The 21,543-nt window shown below is 45.1% G+C and overlaps 1 protein-coding gene across 1 annotated transcript in view; it reads right to left on the bottom strand.

Annotated features, from left to right (window-relative positions):
- The window catches only part of LOC109471792, a 23,772-nt gene extending 2,229 nt beyond the window's left edge, over nt 1–21,543 (bottom strand). Inside the window, exons 1-16 of the mRNA XM_019771147.1 lie at nt 20,003–21,543; nt 16,952–17,104; nt 16,640–16,816; nt 14,981–15,109; nt 14,342–14,461; nt 13,657–13,838; nt 12,799–13,014; nt 12,218–12,294; nt 10,558–10,615; nt 9,777–9,979; nt 9,113–9,396; nt 5,330–5,938; nt 4,595–4,911; nt 3,870–4,019; nt 3,348–3,385; nt 42–762 (exon numbers count right to left, since the gene is read on the bottom strand). Coding sequence (XP_019626706.1) covers nt 42–762; nt 3,348–3,385; nt 3,870–4,019; nt 4,595–4,911; nt 5,330–5,938; nt 9,113–9,396; nt 9,777–9,979; nt 10,558–10,615; nt 12,218–12,294; nt 12,799–13,014; nt 13,657–13,838; nt 14,342–14,461; nt 14,981–15,109; nt 16,640–16,816; nt 16,952–17,104; nt 20,003–21,197 — 4,629 coding nt within the window. The 5' untranslated portion in view covers nt 21,198–21,543. The remainder of the gene's footprint in view (nt 1–41; nt 763–3,347; nt 3,386–3,869; nt 4,020–4,594; nt 4,912–5,329; nt 5,939–9,112; nt 9,397–9,776; nt 9,980–10,557; nt 10,616–12,217; nt 12,295–12,798; nt 13,015–13,656; nt 13,839–14,341; nt 14,462–14,980; nt 15,110–16,639; nt 16,817–16,951; nt 17,105–20,002) is intronic.

Here is a 21,543-nt window from a genome sequence, read left to right as displayed (position 1 = left end):
CCTGTAAGAACCCTTCCTCCGGACCCCCCTCCAGTAATTACTCTCCCTTCGGACCCCCCTCCAGTCACTACTCTGCCTCCCGACCCCCCTCCTGTAAGAACCCTTCCTTCGGACCCCCCTCCAATAACAACCCTTCCTTCCAACCCCCCTTCAGAAAGAACCACCCCCTGCGACCCTCCTCCTGTCACAACAACACTGGACGATCCCCCGCCCGGGTTGCCGCGGGTCACTTCTTCCAAAGTTCCTCCATCTCTACCCCCCGTAGGTCTTCCTCCTTGCGCGTCGGTGCCCGTGAGGACGGTTGAAGTTAATTCTCCGCCTTCCTGTTGGTTCAAAGTTACGACTTCACCTACAGCTACACCGGAGCGCGAACTTCCAGGTACGAAACCCCCCTGTCCCCCTCCACCAACCGTCGTTCCTTCCCGTTCAGCAAAGTTATCATTTTCGGCAGGTTCTTCCTCGTCCGAGGGTCCACCCCGGATAAAAGCCCACTGGTTGTCCTGAAAGACGCGAATCGCCCTCTCGGGGTCACGCCTGGCGAGTTCGCACGAGAGCGCGGTCGGGTTCCGTCGGCAGTAGTCGGTCGCTTCCAACGACGACGACGTCGCTCCCCCGAGAATAGACGGGGAACAGTCGGGGCAGAACGTCCGGCAGATTTTGTCCACCGTTCCCCGCCGCCTCTCCCCTAGTAGGGTGATCTGACCTCTGACCCACCCTGTCATGGTCAGGATGAGGACGAGATTGACCTTCATTGGTGGAGTTCTGAAGGTCAACGACAAATTAAACAGTCAACAACGTCTAATCAATCAGGATACTTACACTAGGATAAAGACAATATTTTCTACAACTGTCACAAAGATCATAAAACAGATATAACAGCAAAGGCATACTGTACATCTAATAATATGCACAGGAATACAGGGAACTGAAACAACGCACAATATAAGATTTTGATATTACGATATATTCTGAAATTAAAATTCAGACATACGACTCCACAAAAGCAGACAGCATGGTAAACTACAGCTATTGTTAAAGCAACGCATGTGGACTGGTATGCATTCCTTTTCAAGTTCTAGTCTAGAGTGCAAGGTTCACAAACATATCATCCCTGATATCATCCCTTATAGAGAACGCCATTAAACCGACACCTTACCTGTTCGCAGCGAAATCAGCACCACAGAAAGCTGTTTTCTTGTGTGATAAAAGAAGGTTTCCACTGCTTGGCACAACGCCGCGAGGCACGGGCTGTTATTTCTCAAATTCATCCTACCACCCCTTATGACCAATTAGCTTGCCCGCTATCATTTGTTTATCTGGTTTCCTAGCAACACGCTAAGGAAAATATCGTGATGTTGATCTCGAGGAACACATTTTTGCCTTCTGGCCATTTTTCACTCGACCCATCTCGTGAGGTTGGCATGCGAAAACATTTGATCCTCGCCAAGAATGTGGAGTAGATTTTTTTTTTGCAGTGTCAGGTATTCGGTGTTATCTAACACTGGTGCTTGGAATGCTTTGTGCTGACTTCTTGCTTGCTTTATATAAAGGCCCCTTAAGGCGTATTCGCAATCGGCAGAAACAGGCAAAATCGCGCCACATTCAGGAAACCCTAGTTATATCCCTTTTACACTATAGGCTGACTGAGCCAGAATGCCGTCTAGAATGAAAATTTCTTGTATACTCCTGGCTATTCAATTTCGGGTGTGTGTCAAATAGTCAGGTTTCGGTTCTCTCTTGAATGCGATAACATTGTTTCGAACGCTGTTGGCATGGTGTAGGAATATTCACAATGCCGTCATACTGCACTTATAACATCATATTCACATTGAAAGCATTTTTGAGCATGCTCAATCAAAACATGCTCAAAACTTTCATCATGGCAGTTTCCCATCGGTGCTACTCGGGGGTTTATCTACATGTAACAGACCAGGAGATACGTGATCGAATTCGAAAACCGCATCCTGCAGAAGGACCACAGCCTTTAGCTTTGAGGCTACACCAAGGTATAGACAGGCGAGTATCTGATGCGTGAAGAAGTGACTGAGTTCAAATCAGCCCTCGGGGCGTGTAGAAAGTTCAACGTTTCCTGAATTCCAGCGGTTTTCTGGCACCGGAGCAGCGGTGTTCCTGTCTGACACATCGCTGGTTAGAGAATCCTCCCACTGTCCTCAATCTGACACTAACAAAGGTGCTTTGGGTCGCCAGTGAGGTTTTTTTAATACCTGACAGCATCTTGGTGCTTATTTTTCCAACGAGCAACATACATGCAGAGACAATGGTATCATCAAGAGTATGGCACGCTGTCTTATCGAGAATGACGTGCAGTCTAAGCGTAGCCTATATATGCGTGATTCAAAACATTTCCAGATGCGATTAGAGACGTGAGATGTATCAAAATAATGGAATCGACTAATAGTATACTGTCCCGTAATTCTACTACTGAAATACTTATGGCAATACCAAATTGCAGTCAATAAATAATGTTCATTCACTTTCATTCATTCATACATTCATTGTATAAAAATCGCTGGTACTGATTTTTTTTCGGCGGACGTGGCTGAAGACCTGGACTTCTTCATGAGTTCGGGAGAAGACACCACTGATAACACCTGCGCGCACGCACAGACATCCGGCACACACAGGCCCGACCTGCCGCTCACGTGTCTAGTTTAAGTCTGATTAACTACCGTCAAAACTGCGCAAAAACATCACTCAAGAGACCGATAGAATCGTCTATGAGGACATGTGGTCACTGTGGACAGGGATCTAATATGAAGTTGTGTCAATCGGAAACAGTTTATATAACTTACAGGGATCACCGAAAGTGGCTATCCTTATGTAAAGGTGGTTACTTGACTGTTAAACTAATTGTAGCCTTCACTTCATTGTAGCATTCCAAAACGTTGTAGTCTGGATGCCAGACTGTTCCCAGGGCCAATACACAGGCCTGTCCCCAGTTAGTGAGGGGGCTGGAGACAGTTTTTTTTTCAAGATGGATTTATTTTATAATCGGAGATACGGATACCATTAAACACTTTTGTGTAACACAAAGGTTATATGCCACTTTTCTAATTTTGTCTCTGTGTAAAGCAGACTTGACAAATCGGATTCCAATGCAATTTCTCCAGTCCAGTTTAGATATTGAAAGATTCTTTGATTCTACATGTATGGTATGGTATGCATGCTATTATATGTATATGGTATATTTTTACATCGATGATTTCCATTACCTCTACTGTATGTCTAAACTCCTCTCTAGATTCATATTGCTTATCATATCATATCAAAATTATTTTCCTGGAATGAAGCAGTGACGCGGGCTGAGCTAGGAGGGGATGACCAACTCGCAGCAAGTCGGTACCTCCACCAGCCGAGGGCGCACCTAGGGGAACATGGAGGAAACAGTGAATGATATAAAAGACGGAAACAAATTATTGCAAAACAAGATCATAAGTTACAAATGTATGTATCTTTGAATAAAAAATCATGGCCGTAGCATGTCCAGAATACGAGATATGAAAACCAAAAGTGCCTGTGGAAAACACTATTAGCGCACATCCACAGAAACCAACGAGATTAATGACCTGTTCCACAAGTACAACAAGATAGGGGTGTTTTCCGAAATATCAAATGACCTATAAAAACTGCTACGGTGTAAAAAAAATGCTTATCTCGCGCATACTAGCAGACGACATGTCAAACTACATACCAATTCAAAGGGATCGTGAGTTATAGCTGCGAACGTAAGGACACACCTGATTACAATACGCCGTCTGAGGTCACTGACCTCCTGTAAATATACATTAAGAGGTGGAAACGATTACATGTTTGAAAGTCTAATAAAAGGACAAAAATATTATGCTTACTTTGATGTCATTGTTGTCATCCTTGTAGATCTGCAAGGCGACGAACTGTGAGAATTTGTCCTGACAGACGCCTCCGCAGTCACAGTGGGTCACGGGCTTCCTGTCCACACACGACACGGCGTAGAACCGCTGGAACACGCTCCGACCGACCTGAAACACAAGAGAGACATCATGCTGTTGTATCCAGAACCGTGCTTTATGTGGAATAGCCCACGCGTATCCAGAATCATGCTTTATCCAGAACCACGCTCATGCACGGTTCTAGATAGTCCACGCCTGCTAAACCGTGCATGGGACAAGTCTACGTTCTTGGATACGCGGGGTCCGGAACCAGAAACTGAAAAAATACGGCACCAGCCCAAGTTTTTTTATAGATTCCTTTTCACAAAATGTCTTAAACTGCCTACAAGTCTTAGAATTCCAGGACTGTCCCTCCCCACTCTTTCCTGACACTGGCCTTTTTCCTTATCTCCAAGCAGATATTTTGGTGAAATGCAAGACAATAACAATTTAGCAAGACAAATCAATTGGCAAGACCACCTGGTATAAAAAAAATCCCAGTACAAAAAGAAAACCAGATAGAGACGCCTACACACATGTACAAAAGATAAGTCAAAGCCTAAACCTCTGCTTGGAGAGTAGCTTTTTCCCCACTAGCCTTTCCCAGTCCGTCGTTAATGTACAAGTAATTGACTAGCTAGTAGATCCCATGCATTCCATCTCACCTGGAAACTGTACAGTTCAAAGTCCTGCCACTTCCCATCGACCCTGACCCTGCGGGGCGTGGTGATCTTCCCCTGACTTCTGCAGGCTCCCGCCGTGACCGGGGCCTGCCGGGCCTGCCTCCGCCGTACCTCCCGCCGCCGCCACACCGTCTCCCCGCTCCGCTGGACCTGCTGCTCGCCGCCACCCGGCTGCATCACGGTCTCCCCCTGCTCCCGCCGGTGGGTCCGGAACGTCGACCGCATCACCTGGCCGCGCCGCCGCACGTTCATGTTCATCTTCACCGTCACGGGCCGGAACTGCCCTCGGATCACCGCACCTTCCGGAACAACGAGAATTCCGAGATATCATACCTCTATGAAATATTTAGAGCTTTTGTACATGTCTGATGTTTTTCGATCAAACGCACACCACTTAATTCTTATATAGAAAGCTATCAGCCACCAAAAGACCAGTATCAAGACCAGATACAAAAATCGGTAAAAAGTTTTGCTGCAAGGGGAGGCCCAAAGTTGACATTGACCTTTATCTTTCCATGACTTACCCACACACCAAAATGTTATCGCATAGTAGTCCATGAAGGCCTTCTGAAGTTGTGCTGACAGAAATACACAAATAGGGACAGACCAAAAACAATACCTCCATTTTGCGAGGTACCGAAAAATGACAAAAAATCGGATATTTTAACTTCTTTTTTTGCCGACCTCAAATTGCATTCAAAGTCTAAGAATACCCACCTTCGCCGACGATGGCGTCCGGACGAGCTGTCACAATCGATCGGGACGAGGACCAGCTGGAATATCGTCGGTGACCGTACGTCATTTCCGGTTGAGGAATAATAACTCCGTCGTTCCCGTCGCTCCCCTCGCTGTCCTGGTCGCTTCCCCACGCCTGTTTCCACTCCCGGATCTTTTTCCTCGCACCGGCTCTATCTTCATCGTCCCGCACTTGTACTTGTTCTTGCTCTTGTTCTTCGGAGATCACGACGTCCTGGTCGGTTGGGGTGTCCTCCTTGTGCCGGGCGCCCTCCCGGAGGAAGGCCCATTGATTCTCCTTGTAGAATCGGATGGCGAGTTCAGGATCCGTGGCGACTAGCTGACACGCCAGCGTCTTCGGGTTCTTTTGGCAGAAGTCGGTAGGTTCCGGCGGGATGGGCGGGGTGGGCTCGGGAGGGGTGGTGGGGCAGGGGGTCACCTCGTCCTGCGGGCAAAGGGCGCTGCAGATGCCGTCAACGTGGGGCTGCCAGAGCCGCTTCCACACCCAGGAGCCTGACGACTCGTCCTCCGCACATGTGGTGAACAGGAGGCCGAGGAACACAGCCAAACGGACGCCCATGTCGTCGGACTCTGTTGAAAACAATGCGACGTTGTCAGCATTCAATTGCGAATTCTGTATACTCACTATTAGTTTATATATTAGCCTTGATAAGAGACTATTCCCAGGGCCAATGCACAGGCAGGTCCACAGATAGACTTTGAGAGTCTATATGAACGGTATTTGGTAAAATTTACTTGGGAACATGTTGGCCCTAGAGCCAAGAAGCTACTGTATACTGACCCTGGCAACAGTCTGGGACCCAGGCTATTTTTAGTGTACTGACTTCGACTACTTATGTATGGCTCACAATAAAACTAGACTCTTCATTGACCATATATTGTTATAAAATTCCACTTTAGCCTGCGAATCATTGATACTAATTGTTAGAGTTTTTAAACAATAATATATTGAGACAGTTATCTAAGACCATATAAACGAGCCTTGATAATAGAAGGGAAGGATCATCCTACATGTCCATGCCCGAAGTTCCAGGCTATTTTAAGCCCAGGTCACATACACCATACGATGTACGTACGGAGGCTTTCCTTACTGTACGTCGTAAATTTGAGAATAAACTGATGCAATAGTTTAAAAATCAAAGTATTGCAGTGCACCCGTTTCCTCTCTAGCCTACGACGTACTGTGCGATCGTCGCATAAAACCGGACTCCATACGGTACAAGTAGGTGCATCCTTCGATGTATGTGACTTAATCGCAAGTCACGACATGTACTGAAGTTTTAAATACGATCCCCTTGTGCAACCTCCTGATTCTCACCAGACAACCCAGAACGACTCAGGAAGCTGGCGGGCTACTCTTTGCATCTCAAATATTTGCTCTACCCAGATTTGGAGACATCTATCCCTGGACCTGCATTTTATTTTGTCTAGCTGTGTTCAAAGACAGAAATTTTTACCGCCATCCCCAACCATTATAATCACAAAACTGCCATTTGTGCACCGCAGTCAACAAGTTACACTGATCAAAGGACACTTTTCAAGTGGCCAACTGTACCGAGAGACGATAACGTTTGTAAAGTCTAAAATTACTTTTCCAGAAAAATCTGAACATACGAATTTTCCAGAGCGATACATGAGGGGAGAAACTTTCCCATGGAGTCCTGTTAAGGAAATATTAAATGTTTAAAGCACGCTACACGACATGTGTTTTTTTAACGATCTGGTCTCTGTGACCGAGGAATATTGACCGAGTCAACAGGCGAACAATCGTCGATCCGTCACACAGCTACGCTAGAAAAAATAATGTGCAGCCACTGCACTTTCTCTATATAACATAGGCACATGTAACATCAAGTACAATCGTTCGTAAATAAAGAAAGTTGAAAAGTTCTGTACCTTTGTTACTGTAGAATAGCAGCCGGTTGAACTGGGTCACCTGTAATGTAACGCCAAGCGGGAATCTCAAGGCGGATTTAGGACAACATACCCCGTGAACCTCGCCTGACAGGATGTGCACTTTGGTCCGACACAAATCTTCGCACTTAGTCAGTAGTCTGGCGGCACGAGGCGTTCCGAAATCCGGTCGTTGTTGCACGTAAATCTGACTCATGGTAAAGCTTGCATGGCAACGATATCACGTCGGATAGGCTGTTCCTAAAGTACTTCAGCATAATCATTAATGGCAATATTTTCATATTAGACACCCTTCTCTCCCTCCCTCTCTCTCGCTTTCTCTCTCCGTATCTATCTGATACGTGTATACATGTAGATATGTCTCTCTCTGTCTCTCTCTCTGTCTCTCTCTCTGTCTCTCTCTCCCTCCCTCTCTCTCTCTCTATATATATATATACATATATAGAGATAGATACGTAGATATAGATATAGATATAGATATAGATGGATGGATAGAAAGATTGATAAAAAGAGAGACGGATGGATAGATTGATATTTAGATAGATGGATAGATAAAGAGAGTGCGAGAGAGAGAGGTAAGCGGTTCATTTATCATATCACAGTTCATTTCTTGTATGAACATGTAAAAGTGACGAAGAACAGCTAAATCACGATTTCAGCCCTGCAGCGACCTCGGGTTGACAACTGTGGCGAAGGGTCAAGGTACGGCCATGAACTGTGATCATACAAAGATCCATGTCCGGACCTCTGTTATACATGTAGCAACATCAAGTACATGCATGTGGATCCTTACCATCCTCATCACCTACGGATTCGTAGAAAGATTACAGTCTATGGATCTTTATCAATCACGTAACAGATCTAGATGTACGTAAGGTATTAGATTACATTAGATTAGAACAACGTCATAACCAGCAGAGCACGCTGGCACAGTACAGAAAACAGGAACACGTGTTCGGAGATCTCATACCTCCATGACAATATCTCAACACACACACACAGACACACAGACAGACACACACACACACACACACACACACACACACACACACACAACCTGCATTCTCATGTAGGTAATAAACAAAATCTAAGCCAATGTATTAAAGGTAAAAGTTATTTGGTAATATAGACTCTCGTATCTGCTTCGGTACGTAAATATCTCTAACTTCACATGTCTTTTCCAACAGGAGAACGTAACAATAAACCAGAACAGAACAGTCATCATGAACAGATGGCAAATCACATGGCAATGATTTTCTTCAATGCGAGGTCCTGCTCCTAGCCTAGGCCAGGTGCCAGTTGCTCGCCTACCGTGGCGCTGGTACCTAGGGATCGCCTTCGATTTCACGAAATATTTCAACACATTAACGTCCGGACGTCCGGAACTTGAAAGAACAAAATAGGTTCTGTGGAAAGTGACACCTTCGAAACTCAAATACATTCCCAAAATTTCTCTATAGGAAACACATCCTCTAGCGGCAGCATTTGACCGCGCTATCCACTGTGACGTCATGGCGATCCTTTGGCGCCAGTTTCAAAGTCTTTTCACGGCAGCAATGCAGAAACATACGTGTAAGCCAAGGACATTATACAGATTATAATGTCCTTGGTGTAAGTTATACGTGTAATAGTGGTTCGTTAAAAATTGAAAAGATCAAGAGCATGGTTCAGAACGTGGAAAGTCAGTACAATCATTGTTTACCTGTCAACATGATCAAGTTAATACGACCGTCGGCCGGTCCAGGTCAATCGACCTTCTTCAAGTCCGACATTCGTGGTCATGGTACCCCGTGTACCACTTCATTTTTACCTATTATGTTTCATGCACACTACAAGGCACTTTAGAGGTGTTGTTCTCGGTGTTGTTGTTCATATCTTCGCACACTGTGACATGAACAATGTTACCGACGTTGTAGTCAGGATCACTGCATCTGGTGTCCTCTGCACTTTTCTTGCTAGCACTTTTGTCAGGATGCCGCGAACTGGACCAGACCCGTGCGCAGGTCGAGCTGGTGCCGATGTCGTTACGGTGTTTGCGGGGATGTTTGTGGAAGACTGCCCTGTGAACATCTGCCAGCACCTTGTCCGGGCTGTGGAAGCCACACCTCTTGCACCTGGCGGGTTAGAGCATGACATTCCTCTCCTACTATTTACTGGATGGAGATGAATTCTCTTACATACTCTGCCAAATTTGTCATCATTTCAATAAACTTCTCTGTATATCTTAACACAAAACTGTACATGTTTACAACAAAATACAGTTTTATTATCTTTTAAGATAATTAAAATTATACAACAATTAACAAGCAATAAATAACCTGCAGTTCTTGTTCCAACCGATTGTGTAAATTTATACATTATCATCTGTTCATTATTTCGGGTGCGACAGCGTTCCTGCAAACTGAATTTTCGGTCGTGTTCAAGTCATCAACCAGCAAGAAATCTGGGAAATTATAACCACTACCCAATCCCATGCCTTGTAACAAACTCATACCTGTAGTATCTCAGGGGCTTGTTGTGAGACCTCCAGTGATAGGCCAGTCCGCGCATGGTGCGGAAATCCTTGTCGCAGCCGTCTTCGCCACATCGGAAACGTTTCCCGGGAAACCACATCAGACCCTCTGCTGGCGGCTGGGAAAACGCCGGGGCCCGAGAACCCCGTCGTACCCTCTGACCCGTTTGTAACTTGTTTGCGGTCTAGCGTAAAAAGTCAGATAAAAGTACATTGCTCTTTTGAAAACTGCAGCACCAAACTGTAGGGAATTCGAAAGATCCGATCTCCCAATCACATCACCAAGCGTGATAACTCTCAGGACTAAGGACCCAGTTGTGAGATCTTGAAGCAACAAACACCCTAATTATATAATAACTCTGCATCCATATAGCGTCTGAAAGTGTCCGTGTCGACGACATCTACAATAAAGTTACGTGAGAGAACCAACAGTACACCGTCTGCATGGTAATAACTATATGTTTGATACCATGCCGTCTTGGCTCTCCAGGAGCTGAGCACTTATTATAGACCGATCTTGACTGTCCATCACAATTAGCAGTTACGTTCAACCAATGAGAGAATGTCAAATAATTGTTCGACCAATGAGAGACTGGCTACATGTCCGTGAAATATTTGCAACTATATGTTGTTATTTTGCATTTTTATGTTGGATGAAGGGGGATATGGGATAGGTCTATTTGTGACTTGCGTACGCATCTGCACAACACAACAGAGAGTATGATAGTCTAACGTTGAGTACTGTCTATTCTGGAAGCCATACCTCTGCCGAAGAAGCTCTCTGGGGTCTAGAGATCCACCGTGCGGATGACCTGAAGGTCCTGTCAGCCAGGTAACGATAGTTCATGACTTCAGATTATACAGATCTGCCATCAAAACTTCGCGGGGTTCAGTTTGTCAATAGACCGCATCCATACGTTTAAATAACCACGATAAAGCAACAGAGCGTTGATGAAAAACAGTGAATGTTGTGAAAAGACGTGACAAACAAGTATGTCTTATAGAACATGAAGGTACAATTATACGATTTTGAACCTGAACCATGTTTCCTTTTCGACGTGCATTTTCGCCAGATGATATAGAAGCGTTTGGCTGCCTTGAAGCACTGACCTCTTGACCTTTTCCCAATTACCCAGATAATGTCGCATACACGGCGCGGGTAGGGTAAGTGCTCAACAAACACATACTCAAGGAAAGCTAACAACTCTTCGGGTTTGATCGCAAGTAACTTGACTTAAATATTTATTTCTGTAACAGTGACTTGAACGATGTAGTAAATGGTGAAAACCTAAATTGTAAAAAGACAACGGCAGTGATTCATTGTACGAAACTTAGGCCATGTTGATTTGATTATATGGATGACATCCGCGCGCGCATGAATTTTCGGCCGTTTCCAAAAAAAAAAAGTTTTTAACCATACTGTAAATCGTACAAAACAGTTGCAAAATGAGCAAAAATATACCATAAGTTACCAAAAAAATAATAAAAACTATACCAATGTCGTAGAATGCCAAAATCAAACGAAAAAAGATGAAATTGTAAAGAAATGAACTTGAAGACTAGATTATTCGCAAACCATATTCTGTGCCATTTGCTCAACCCTCATCACCACGTAGATTTCATAATGAAAAGAACTTTTTTTTTGCAAAACTTTTTTTTTATTCGCACGCGCGCATCAGTTTTGGGGCTCCCGGAGGATGTCATCCATATAATCAAATCAACATGGGCTTAAGACTGTATTTGGTGGGAACTGGAATCAACAACAGGGCCGAATTGGCACAAAGAGGTAGATTTATATGAAAAGTGTTAAATTTTCTGCCTCTACAACATGCCTATGTAACGCAAGCATCCGAAGGAAGCTGATTGTCCTTTCATTCGCAAGTCTTGAAGAGCTTAAAACTAAGAAAAACTTCTAAAACAACGCGTTTCTCCTAGATCTATTCACATCACGATTAAATAACATATAAATAATGAATACATGAGACAACGTGCGTTGTGCTGTAATACAAAACCGTGACTATATACCAAAAACAATTTCTTTTCAAAGAAGTAGTATTAACATTTAAATTATACCTCCTGACTGCTTCAGTCAGGGTCACACCGATTTCTTTTACAACATTAGCTGCAATCTTTGGTTCTGACATTCTGAAGCTACAGATAAACGGCAATGTTATGTGTTTTACTGCCACTATTTAATAACTCAAAGGTACCTGCATACTTGCACTGCACAAAGTACTTAAGCATACCTTAAAGTATACGTAAAGGGTCTGTTTCTTCATTCGCGTGTACCTTTAAGCATGCTTTAAGGCGTGCTGAATGATATGGTCTTGTGTAGTTCGGCTCTTTATGATGGTTGCTCAATAAATAACTACTGGAGATATGGGTAAGGGTGCCAGGCGTCCTTTGCCTTCTTGGGCACGCACTGTTGCGTGGTGGCGTCTCCTCTGAACCCGGCCTTGCAGCGGTCACACTTCTTTCCCTCCGTATTGTTCTTGCAGTCCTGGAGGATGTGAAAAAAAGAGACTTTTATTGATGTCTTTGGCGTCTTTGCGTTCATTTCATGTATTGTCATAATTGTCTTCATGCAAAGACGTTACTCTTAGGTGCTGAGGTTTTGCCGTCCAGTTCGTACTGATCTGATTGGACATACTGGCACCAATGGCAATGGACTGTCATCTTAGTGTACACAATACAGAGCCCCATATACTGCCCCTATGGTCAGTGTATCAGGACATATCAAAAATCATCACATACCATCGCATACACCTTCATATTTCTCCTTTGTCAAAGTCGTGATAGAGTTAAAACCGGTGCTCATATAACTAAGACCATCAGTTGATTTTTCTTGTCGTATCCACACTGTGCAACTCTACGATCTTGGACACGCTGACACTACTATCTAAAACCGTGCCTGATACTATCCCTAAAGCATTTAGGCATGGAACTAAAATGTCACAGTTCTGGATACAACACTCCTATAAAAGAACAACAGAACGTGTTTTACCAAACAGTTGCCTTGTGGGTCACACTTGTCGGAGTTCTTGTTGCAGTCACACTTTGTGGATGGCAAGGGCGGCTGCGGCTTGGCGCCTGACGTCGGTACCTTCCCGCCATACACTGCGTAGGGTAGGCAGTCCTGGGGCGTGCCTGTGGTCGAGTCTCCCCAGTACCCGGCCTTACACCGCTCACACTTGTACCCCTCCGTGTTGTGCTGGCAGTTCTAAACGACAATGGAGTGATCTTTAGTATGTACTAGGTTTTTTTTTCTTCTTTTTTTTTGGGCTAACAAGATCACTGGCAACTTGGCAAAATAATGAAGATTCAATCAATCTGCTCTTTCTACGGTCACTGAATGTACTTGAAATCCAGTCACGTGACCCGACTAATAAATCAGAGGTGGCTGGAAGTCTATAACACCCTCCTTCGCGGGCCGGAGAGGATGCGTGCCCTGTTTGTGTTAATATCGTCTTTTATTACTGGGTGCCCTAAAACCGCTTTAGCCTGGTGACGGTATATCGTTGCATGACGCGTCGCCACGATGACGGTTGTCACAGGATATTGCGCGTTCAGATGGCGAGAGAAGAACCGCCTATTTTCGTCTTGCGACACTGTGTATTAATATGTTCTATCTATCCGCTATTTTCTGCATATGAAATGCCGCGCACTCGCCCGACAAAGAAAGAGGATGAGACTCGTGTTCAGGGACGGGTAATACCGGACCTTGATTCCAGGTTTCTTCCTTGCCATGCTGAGGGTAGTGCAAGGCGCGTAGTGGTCCAGACCCTTCACTTGCCTTCTGCCATCCCCCTGCCTAAAAATCACTAAATCGTTTTGATCCAACAGAACAAGTTTGTTTACTTACCACACATCTATCTAAAGCGTCACACTGTGCTGTGTGTTTGTGGCATTTCTCGTAGCAGGTTGTTGGTGTCGGCTTGGGCGTTGGCTTCGCTGTGGGCTTTGGAGCAGGTTTCGGTGTGGGTTTTGGAGCAGGCTTTGGCGTCGGTTTTGGAGCAGGCTTTGGAGTCGGTTTGGGGGCGCCGGCTGCATCAAATAGAAGGCAACATTTTACTTGGTGAGATGGATGCATGTAGAATGGCGTCCAGAAATAAGGAGCATGCTATCTATATATGCACAGACATCACGCATACACGTTAACATGGCTGAGAATTGTTTTATATGATGGGATTGTTTGCGTCTTCAAGAACCTCATGACTTCTTTAACAATGAAGTACAACGGTTCCTGGAAATAGCTAAACGTGATAGATATCATTCACTGAACATTGCTCATATATAACGTTCTAGAAACAAACAATACGTATAATCATCGTGATTATATACAATTGCAAATTGTCAATATTTTCTTTCTTTTCTTGCTCTCAAAAGGACGTTTCTCACGAGCCGTGGTGCCAGGTTCTGAACGAGCTGTCATGTTCACGTAGCCTCGGTATCAGACTGTTGCCTGGGTATCAGACTGTTGCTAATATACATGCTAGCTCCTCAGATCCTTATAAAGCATAAACTATGTCAAAGATGGCGAGGCTTACGACAGGGAGCGTCCTCGTCCGACCCGTCTGTGCAGTCCTTGGTCTTGTCGCACTGGTACACGATCGGGATGCACTTCCCGTCAGTCTTACACCGGAACTGGTTGTACATGCAGGGGTTCGCTGTGGAGAAAACACATACATGTATCATTTTCTGTTGGTTCGTCCCAAGGTATTGTTTTGCAAACACATAATATTAAGGAAAAAATTGCAACATTCTGCCCTAAAGGACATTACCATCATCAGAAAGTTATAGGTCCCAACAAAAGTTCTCATTTCCTGTCTTTGATTTCCTGCTATACATGTACATATCTGTTGTCTTGTGGAAAGATAGACAGAATCAGTGTCAGTGAGGAATTCACAAAAATTATATCTTCGATTTTTTGTCTATCATGATAACAGCTCAAAACAGTAATTCCCAGAGTCAAGACTCAGTCTTTACCAGACACAACGCAGGTTGAAAAACAGTAAAATCTAGCAAAATGGGGGATTTGGGGCACCGTTGAGGGGGAAGCTAACCTTCCCTCGTACTACATGTATCTCCCCTGGCAATTTTTTCATCATTTCCGAATTTTACTATACGTTCCCCAGTTGAAAGGGCTGGTGGAGGCTAGTCAAGACCCGTACGGTACATGTACTTACGCGTCGGGCAGCTGACTTCATCCGTGCCGTCCTTGCAGTCGGTCTCCCCGTCACATCTGTACTTGTGATAGACGCACTGCGTCCCGCTGGTGCACATGAACTCTTCATTCGTGCATCCGACCTGTGCTCCTGATTAGACATTCATGAAACGGCAATGAGTATTAGATATAGGGATTCATTCCTCAAGCTAACCAACATCTGTCACTCCAAACTTTATTTAGCCTGTCACGATTGGCTTCGCCCTTTTGTAGGATGGCACGCAAAAAAACAGACATCACAATGAGTTTGGCTGAATGTGAGCTGAACATAATAATAATCAAATAGAAATACATGCATATATCATCAATTTTGCAAGAAGTTCCGGAATTTTCGGTGTTTGTTGCTGTGCCATTCCTTACTTATCTACATCTGTCATGAGAATTAAATTCACATCACCTAACACAAAGAGATACATGTATGTTTCTTTTTACTACATGTATCAAATATCACTATTCTTTATTGTATCACATTACATTGTTGGCACCTGTGTTTGCATGACTGCTATGGAAACCAGACAACACGTGACGTCGCGCGATACTGATGTCGGGTGGTTTGGTGCCAGAAGTTTCTGTGTCAAATTTGTTGAACCATCGATTTATCATATTTTATGATACAAATCGCTCCCTGCTTCAGATAAAATTTGAATTGATCACGACAAGTCAACTTTGGCAGAAAATACAGGTTGCGGTTTCCATGCTTAGTTCGTTGTGTTGTAGTCGTCGTACTGTAGTAGTCCACTCCCCATTGTCGATCTTACCTGCTCAGTGCCACTCACATCTTTATGACGTTTCTAGGCCAAACAACTAGCCCAGCTGTTTGGTACTGCTGAGCCAACCTGAGTCTAATTCACGAAGGGGGCAGAAAATGCCCCTGTCAATTTTTACACTTAAAGAGCGGTATGGCTTTGTCATAACGTTATGCAACATCTCTGGCAGTTCGTTATTAAAACACTCTTTTACCTTACTTCTCTCAACTGTCAAGTATTCAAATATAGACATTGATGACCAACGTAAAAACTATATGCCAGAACTATGCTCAGTACAAGTATTTAAAAAAATGAAAAATGTACTAAACTTTACAGAACCAACACTGGGATGAATTGCATTCCACTGTTTGTATCCATAAAGTTTTGTCCATCTTCATAATATCGTTTCAACACATATTAATTAACTTCCATGTTAAGATGCATATCAAGACTTATCAACATACATTACGTTCTTGGCGCATTCTGTTCACTGTTATTCGTCTAGGGACTAGCAAGCAAGCAATAAGCACCGAAACACAGAACGTAAAAATATTAGGGGCTTGGGCAAGAAAGAAATCATTTAGGCTATAGGGTGATCTCACATGAATAAAAATGATTAAGGTACTGATAATGTGAAATAAGCATCGTTATTAGTTCTCTGATGAATTTAATTGATGAGTAATCTACTAGCTACAGTAAACAAGAAATTCGAAGTATGGGTAGAAATGAATTGTAGGGAAGAAGTCCATTTTGTTTTGATACAAGTAGAATGGTTAAAGGTTGTGAAGTACAAAGTGGTTTTGTATGAAGAACATTTTTAGAACCAAGATGAAAGTAAGAAAATTTTATGGAGAGAAGACTTTTCGCCTTTGTACCAGAATTGGTCTTGGGGTCCGGCCTTGGATCAGGTTTTGGATTTGGATTTGATGCCGGCTTTGGTGCAGGCTTTGGCGTGGGCTTTGGTGCAGGCTTTGGCGTGGGCTTTGGTGCAGGCTTTGGAGCAGGCTTGGGATCAGGCTTTGGGCTAGGCCCGGGATTGGGAGCGGCAGCGGCTGCAACACAATAATGGTCAAAAGTTAGTCGTAGCAAGCAATACTTGTTTACAGGCTTTCCTCTTACCGTAGGGGTGAAGAAGTCGTCGCCTTTCTCGACGCCCTTAAAGTTCCAGTACCTGCAATGCGCCTTACCTTTGCAAGGCGGCGCTCCTGCGGCTGTGATTGTTCGTCCCGAGACGCAGGCGGCGATCTGAAGGTAGCAGGAGTTCTTGTACTTCCTCCCGTCCGAGCCGCACACGGGGTTGTTGGACTGGTCCGTGCAGGTGGGAGGGCAGGAGCTGCCACCTGGGCAAATCATACGGAGTAAGGAATTATGTGTCAGAAGCTACTTCACAAGGTTAAACTGCATGTCATTGCATTGTTGCTCAAGCAGATTTCATACTATTTTGATATGCACCCGTTAAGCCCCTGTCACACATAGCCGCCGAATATGGCCTCACGGACACTGGGATAGTAGACGATAGTAGAATGCTGGCTGCTAACATTTTCCACGTTGGGCGAGGATGGAGGGCATGAAAAGCAACTGGACCATTACTTTTGGGGCGAAGCTATTTTCCTGGCACATTGTACCTGTATACATGTCTCATGGCTGTAGCTATTCATCTCATTTGTTTAATTCAAAAACGTTTCTCAGTCAAAACACGTGCGTGTTAACTAACAATTGGCATGATCGCAAGTACAAATGTAGTAGTATTTGTTGTCTTACTAGTGAAAAATACCCTTCTAACTCTTTTTCATTAGTATATTAACTTGTTATATATACAAGGATATTAATAAAACGTACGAAAAATCACTTGCGCGACATTTTGTCTTCCTTTGTCTTTTGTCATCTTTTAAAGATACCAAGCAGATACTAATTATAACTAAATAAATGTGCTAAATAATCAAGTCTTATCTCATCCTGGGAATTAAAGATTAGCTTTCCAGTCAGCTCATGCGGATTAAGATAAGTTCCAGCCTCTCTCTACATCCCTTTTATCATATTTACCTTATTAGAAGTGATGCGTTGTACATGTGCAAATTCCTGATATGCAAAACGTTTTATTTCTGTCTGAAATCTTTGCAAAAAAAGTGCTTACCTCTTTCAGATTGCAAAAAAAATGATACTACAAATTTATTGCCTCATCAAGAAAAACGAACAGGCCTACTATATCCCTAAATCCCTAAAACGTTGCTGCTACGTTTGTGAATCCAAAAGCCTATAGATAGAGTATCATGTTTCACGCCCTAGTTCCGTCACAAGAAACTTTGCCACATACATGATAAATTCTAGTCCAAACGCCGGGAAAATTCCTCACCTAGCTGAGGTCGTGTCCTTTTTACATTGTGCTTAGATCAGCGAAAAGTCAAGTCAAGGCGTCATTGTTGACGCCTTGTTGGGGCCTTCACTGAACCTGCGCACAATGGCCACATTTTTTTTACATAATTTAGTTTTTTGCCTGGGTAGATTTTTCTCAGAATATTTCATAAGGCTCACGTTTCTGTTAAGAAAGAAGAATGTATGGCCTAAATCGTGAAAAGCATAACTTAATTTTGCTTTCAGTTATCTTAATTATACCCTAAACAAGAACATTTTCGTTTTTCGTATTTTCCTATTGCACCTTACTATAACACCGCGTCGATGTCAACCTTCACCTTGAGTTCTATAGAAATCCCCATAGGGGGACAACTGTGTTCTGCAGCTGTATCGAAACGTTTTAACTCCCGGGCATGCTAGCGAGGTTAAAATTCTTCACCTTGAGATGACGCGCCCAATTCTCGTCCTCATTAAATCTCTTGGCCTTTCTAACGAGAAGCACGTGAGATTTGACACGGAGCCCAGCAGGTCATGTGAACTTGTGGATGGACGTCATCAGCGTATCCACATGCTCGAGGGGTCTGTCGGACCATCTGACTGTAGGAGTACATTTTATGTAAGGCCGTACTGACTTCATTCCATGGATGACATCCACGCGCGCACCTATTTTCCCCAAAAAAGTTTGCAGCCATTAGCCTCATTCGCAAACTAGAAGTAGATCCCAGACCCAGAGGAAGCTAGGGAAGCAGGGCTCGAATTACCACCAAGTCTTCTTTCGTCAAAGTCAAAGAAGAGGAAAAATTAAATAGTTTAATGTTTCGTATATCATACTTTGTGGGTTCAGACATTTATTCAACCTTTCTGACCACTCAGATTTCATAAATGAAGGCAACTTTTTTTTCGCAAACTCACAGTGCCCAAAGGATGAGATCCTTGTACTAAATGTAATCAAATCAGTATGGCTTAAATGTGCGAGACCGACAACGTATGTAGAATCCCACAGGATTAGAAATATCCCATAGGTCTTGTCCGACAAAAATACCATTAGGGTTTTACTATGCGGTTCCTTTTGTGGAGGTTCGTAGCATGCCGAATTCGGTTACATTCTATGTCTTCTGTAAGATAAGACTGCCCACTGAACTCTGTATCCAATGTGCTGACTTTTGGCACTGGACATGGCTGAGCGGGTTGCACATGTTACTTATTACAATGCTTACGTGAGGTTTAGCGATAGAGGCTCGTTTGTCGGCGAATTGCGGTCTAACCCTGCTTGACTGTCTGAAACTTTTCATCCTCCTTAGTGATTCAACCGCTAACATGACGTATCGATCAAGAAATCATTACTACATTGCGAAAAGTTTCCAGAGCAGCACAGCAAAGCCATTTTCATTTACTGACATACCTACATAGATTTGACGTGCTTAGATTTACAAACCTTACTGCAGGCCTCAGCTAGCGTGGCAAATGCATTAATGGCTTTGACAGTATGTTATATAATCTTGGACATGGCCAAAGGCTGTAGTTTACAGCAAAATGGCGATGTGCATGCATTTTAGGCGTTTTACCAACGTTTATAGGAAGATCGTCCACTGCCCAAAATCCAATCTTTAAGCATACCTTAATGCGTAAAGGTTCCATTTGAATGAAGAAACAGAACCTTTATAATTACGCAAGAATGTCTTTATTGTAAAACGTAAACGATCTTCCTTCCCAATATATCTTCTTGACTTTTTTGCAAGATATCATTGTTGAGAACAAAACTCAACACTTCTTACCTTGACATCCCTTCTCATCTGAGCCGTCCCCACACTCTGAAACCCCGTTGCATCTAACTCTCTTGTGCATGCAGACACCATTCCCGCATAGGAACTCATGGCAGGGGTTACCTGGGTAGTAGAGAGGTGGCTGGACTGGTGCAGGTGCGGGGACAGGTGCAGGTGCGGGGACAGGTGCTGGAACTGGTACCGGCGCTGGTCTTGGGACAGGTGCTGGTCTTGGGACAGGTGCCGGGACTGGTGCTGGTCTTGGGACAGGTGCTGGCCTTGGGTACGGGTACGGGTAGGGGTACGGCACCGGTTGCGGCGCTGGAGCTGGCCTAGGCGCCGGTGCTGGTTGTGGGTACGGATACGGGTAGGGGTACGGTGCAGGTTGCGGCGCTGGGGCTGGTCTCGGTACTGGGGCTGGTCTTGGGACAGGTGCCGGCACTGGGGCTGGCCTTGGGACAGGTGCCGGCACTGGGGCCGGTCGTGGATACGGGTAGGGGTACGGCACCGGTTGCGGCGCTGGGGCCGGTCGCGGGGCTGGGGCGGGTTGTGGATACGGGTAGGGGTAGGGGTACGGTACCGGCTGTGGCGCTGGAGCTGGTTGTGGGGCTGGTCTTGGAATAGGTGCTGGCACTGGGGCTGGTCTTGGGACAGGTGCTGGCACTGGGGCTGGTCTTGGGATAGGTGCTGGCGCTGGGACCGGTCGTGGATACGGGTAGGGGTACGGCACAGGTTGTGGAACTGGGCGAGGTGCCGTTTGTGCCGGGGATGGTTGTGGAACTGGGCGAGGTGCCGTTTGCGGGGACGGTTGTGGATACGGGTAGCTAACGTATGGTACTCGCACCGGCGATCGAACTGGTGGCGATACCCTTGGCTGGGACGGTTGTGGGGCTGGTCGCGACGCCGTTTGTGCCGGGGATGGTTGTGGAACTGGACGAGCTGCCGTTTGTGGGGACGGTTGTGGGTATGGATAGGGGTACGGCACCGGTTGTGGAGCTGGTCGAGCTGCCGTTTGCGGGGACGGTTGAGGAGCTGGTCGCGACGCCGTTTGCGGGGACGGTTGGGGAGCTGGCCGGGATGCCGTCTGCGGGGACGGCTGTGGATACGTTGGGTATGGGTAACGTGACGGGACAGACTGCCCTGCTGTCCGTGAAGGAATTGAGTTCACACCCTGCCGAACTTCCTTGCTTGCTTCTCCCTCCGAAGAGCTGTCCCGTCGGGCTCTGAGAAGGCCGCGAAGTTTCCCCACTTGGAAGGGTGACCCCGCGCACAAGGATCCCAGGAGTAGGAGCGCGAACACTACAGACAGACGAGCCATGGTCCCGTGGATGAGATTGTCCTTAGCGCGCGTGTACAGCACGGGAGGGTACAGCGGGAGTGAGCGCGCAGCGGCGAGCCCTGGCCAGACAAGCCCGTCGTCTTGTTCCAATTAAACAATCGTCAGATGCCTGTGTCCCCTCCTGATCCATAAATCACCGGGAGGGCATGAGGCTTCGCGTGAGCGCTTCGTCAATTACCCATTTATTATCTAAACACGCTCGCTCATGATCAAAGCTGTCCCCCGCTGGCAGAACACCTCAAAAGACGGACGGAAGCCTATTAGTGCCAAAGGGAAATCAAAACCAGAAAAGGTTCCTTTTACTAGTTTTAGTCCTTAGGCGCTG

Source organism: Branchiostoma belcheri, unplaced genomic scaffold (genome assembly GCF_001625305.1).
Source record: "Branchiostoma belcheri isolate BF01 breed outbred unplaced genomic scaffold, Haploidv18h27 scaffold26, whole genome shotgun sequence".
In the NCBI taxonomy this organism is placed as follows: Eukaryota; Metazoa; Chordata; class Leptocardii; order Amphioxiformes; family Branchiostomatidae; genus Branchiostoma; species Branchiostoma belcheri.
Note: the sequence above shows the minus strand (reverse complement) of the source record. Positions and strands in the feature narration are given on the sequence as shown.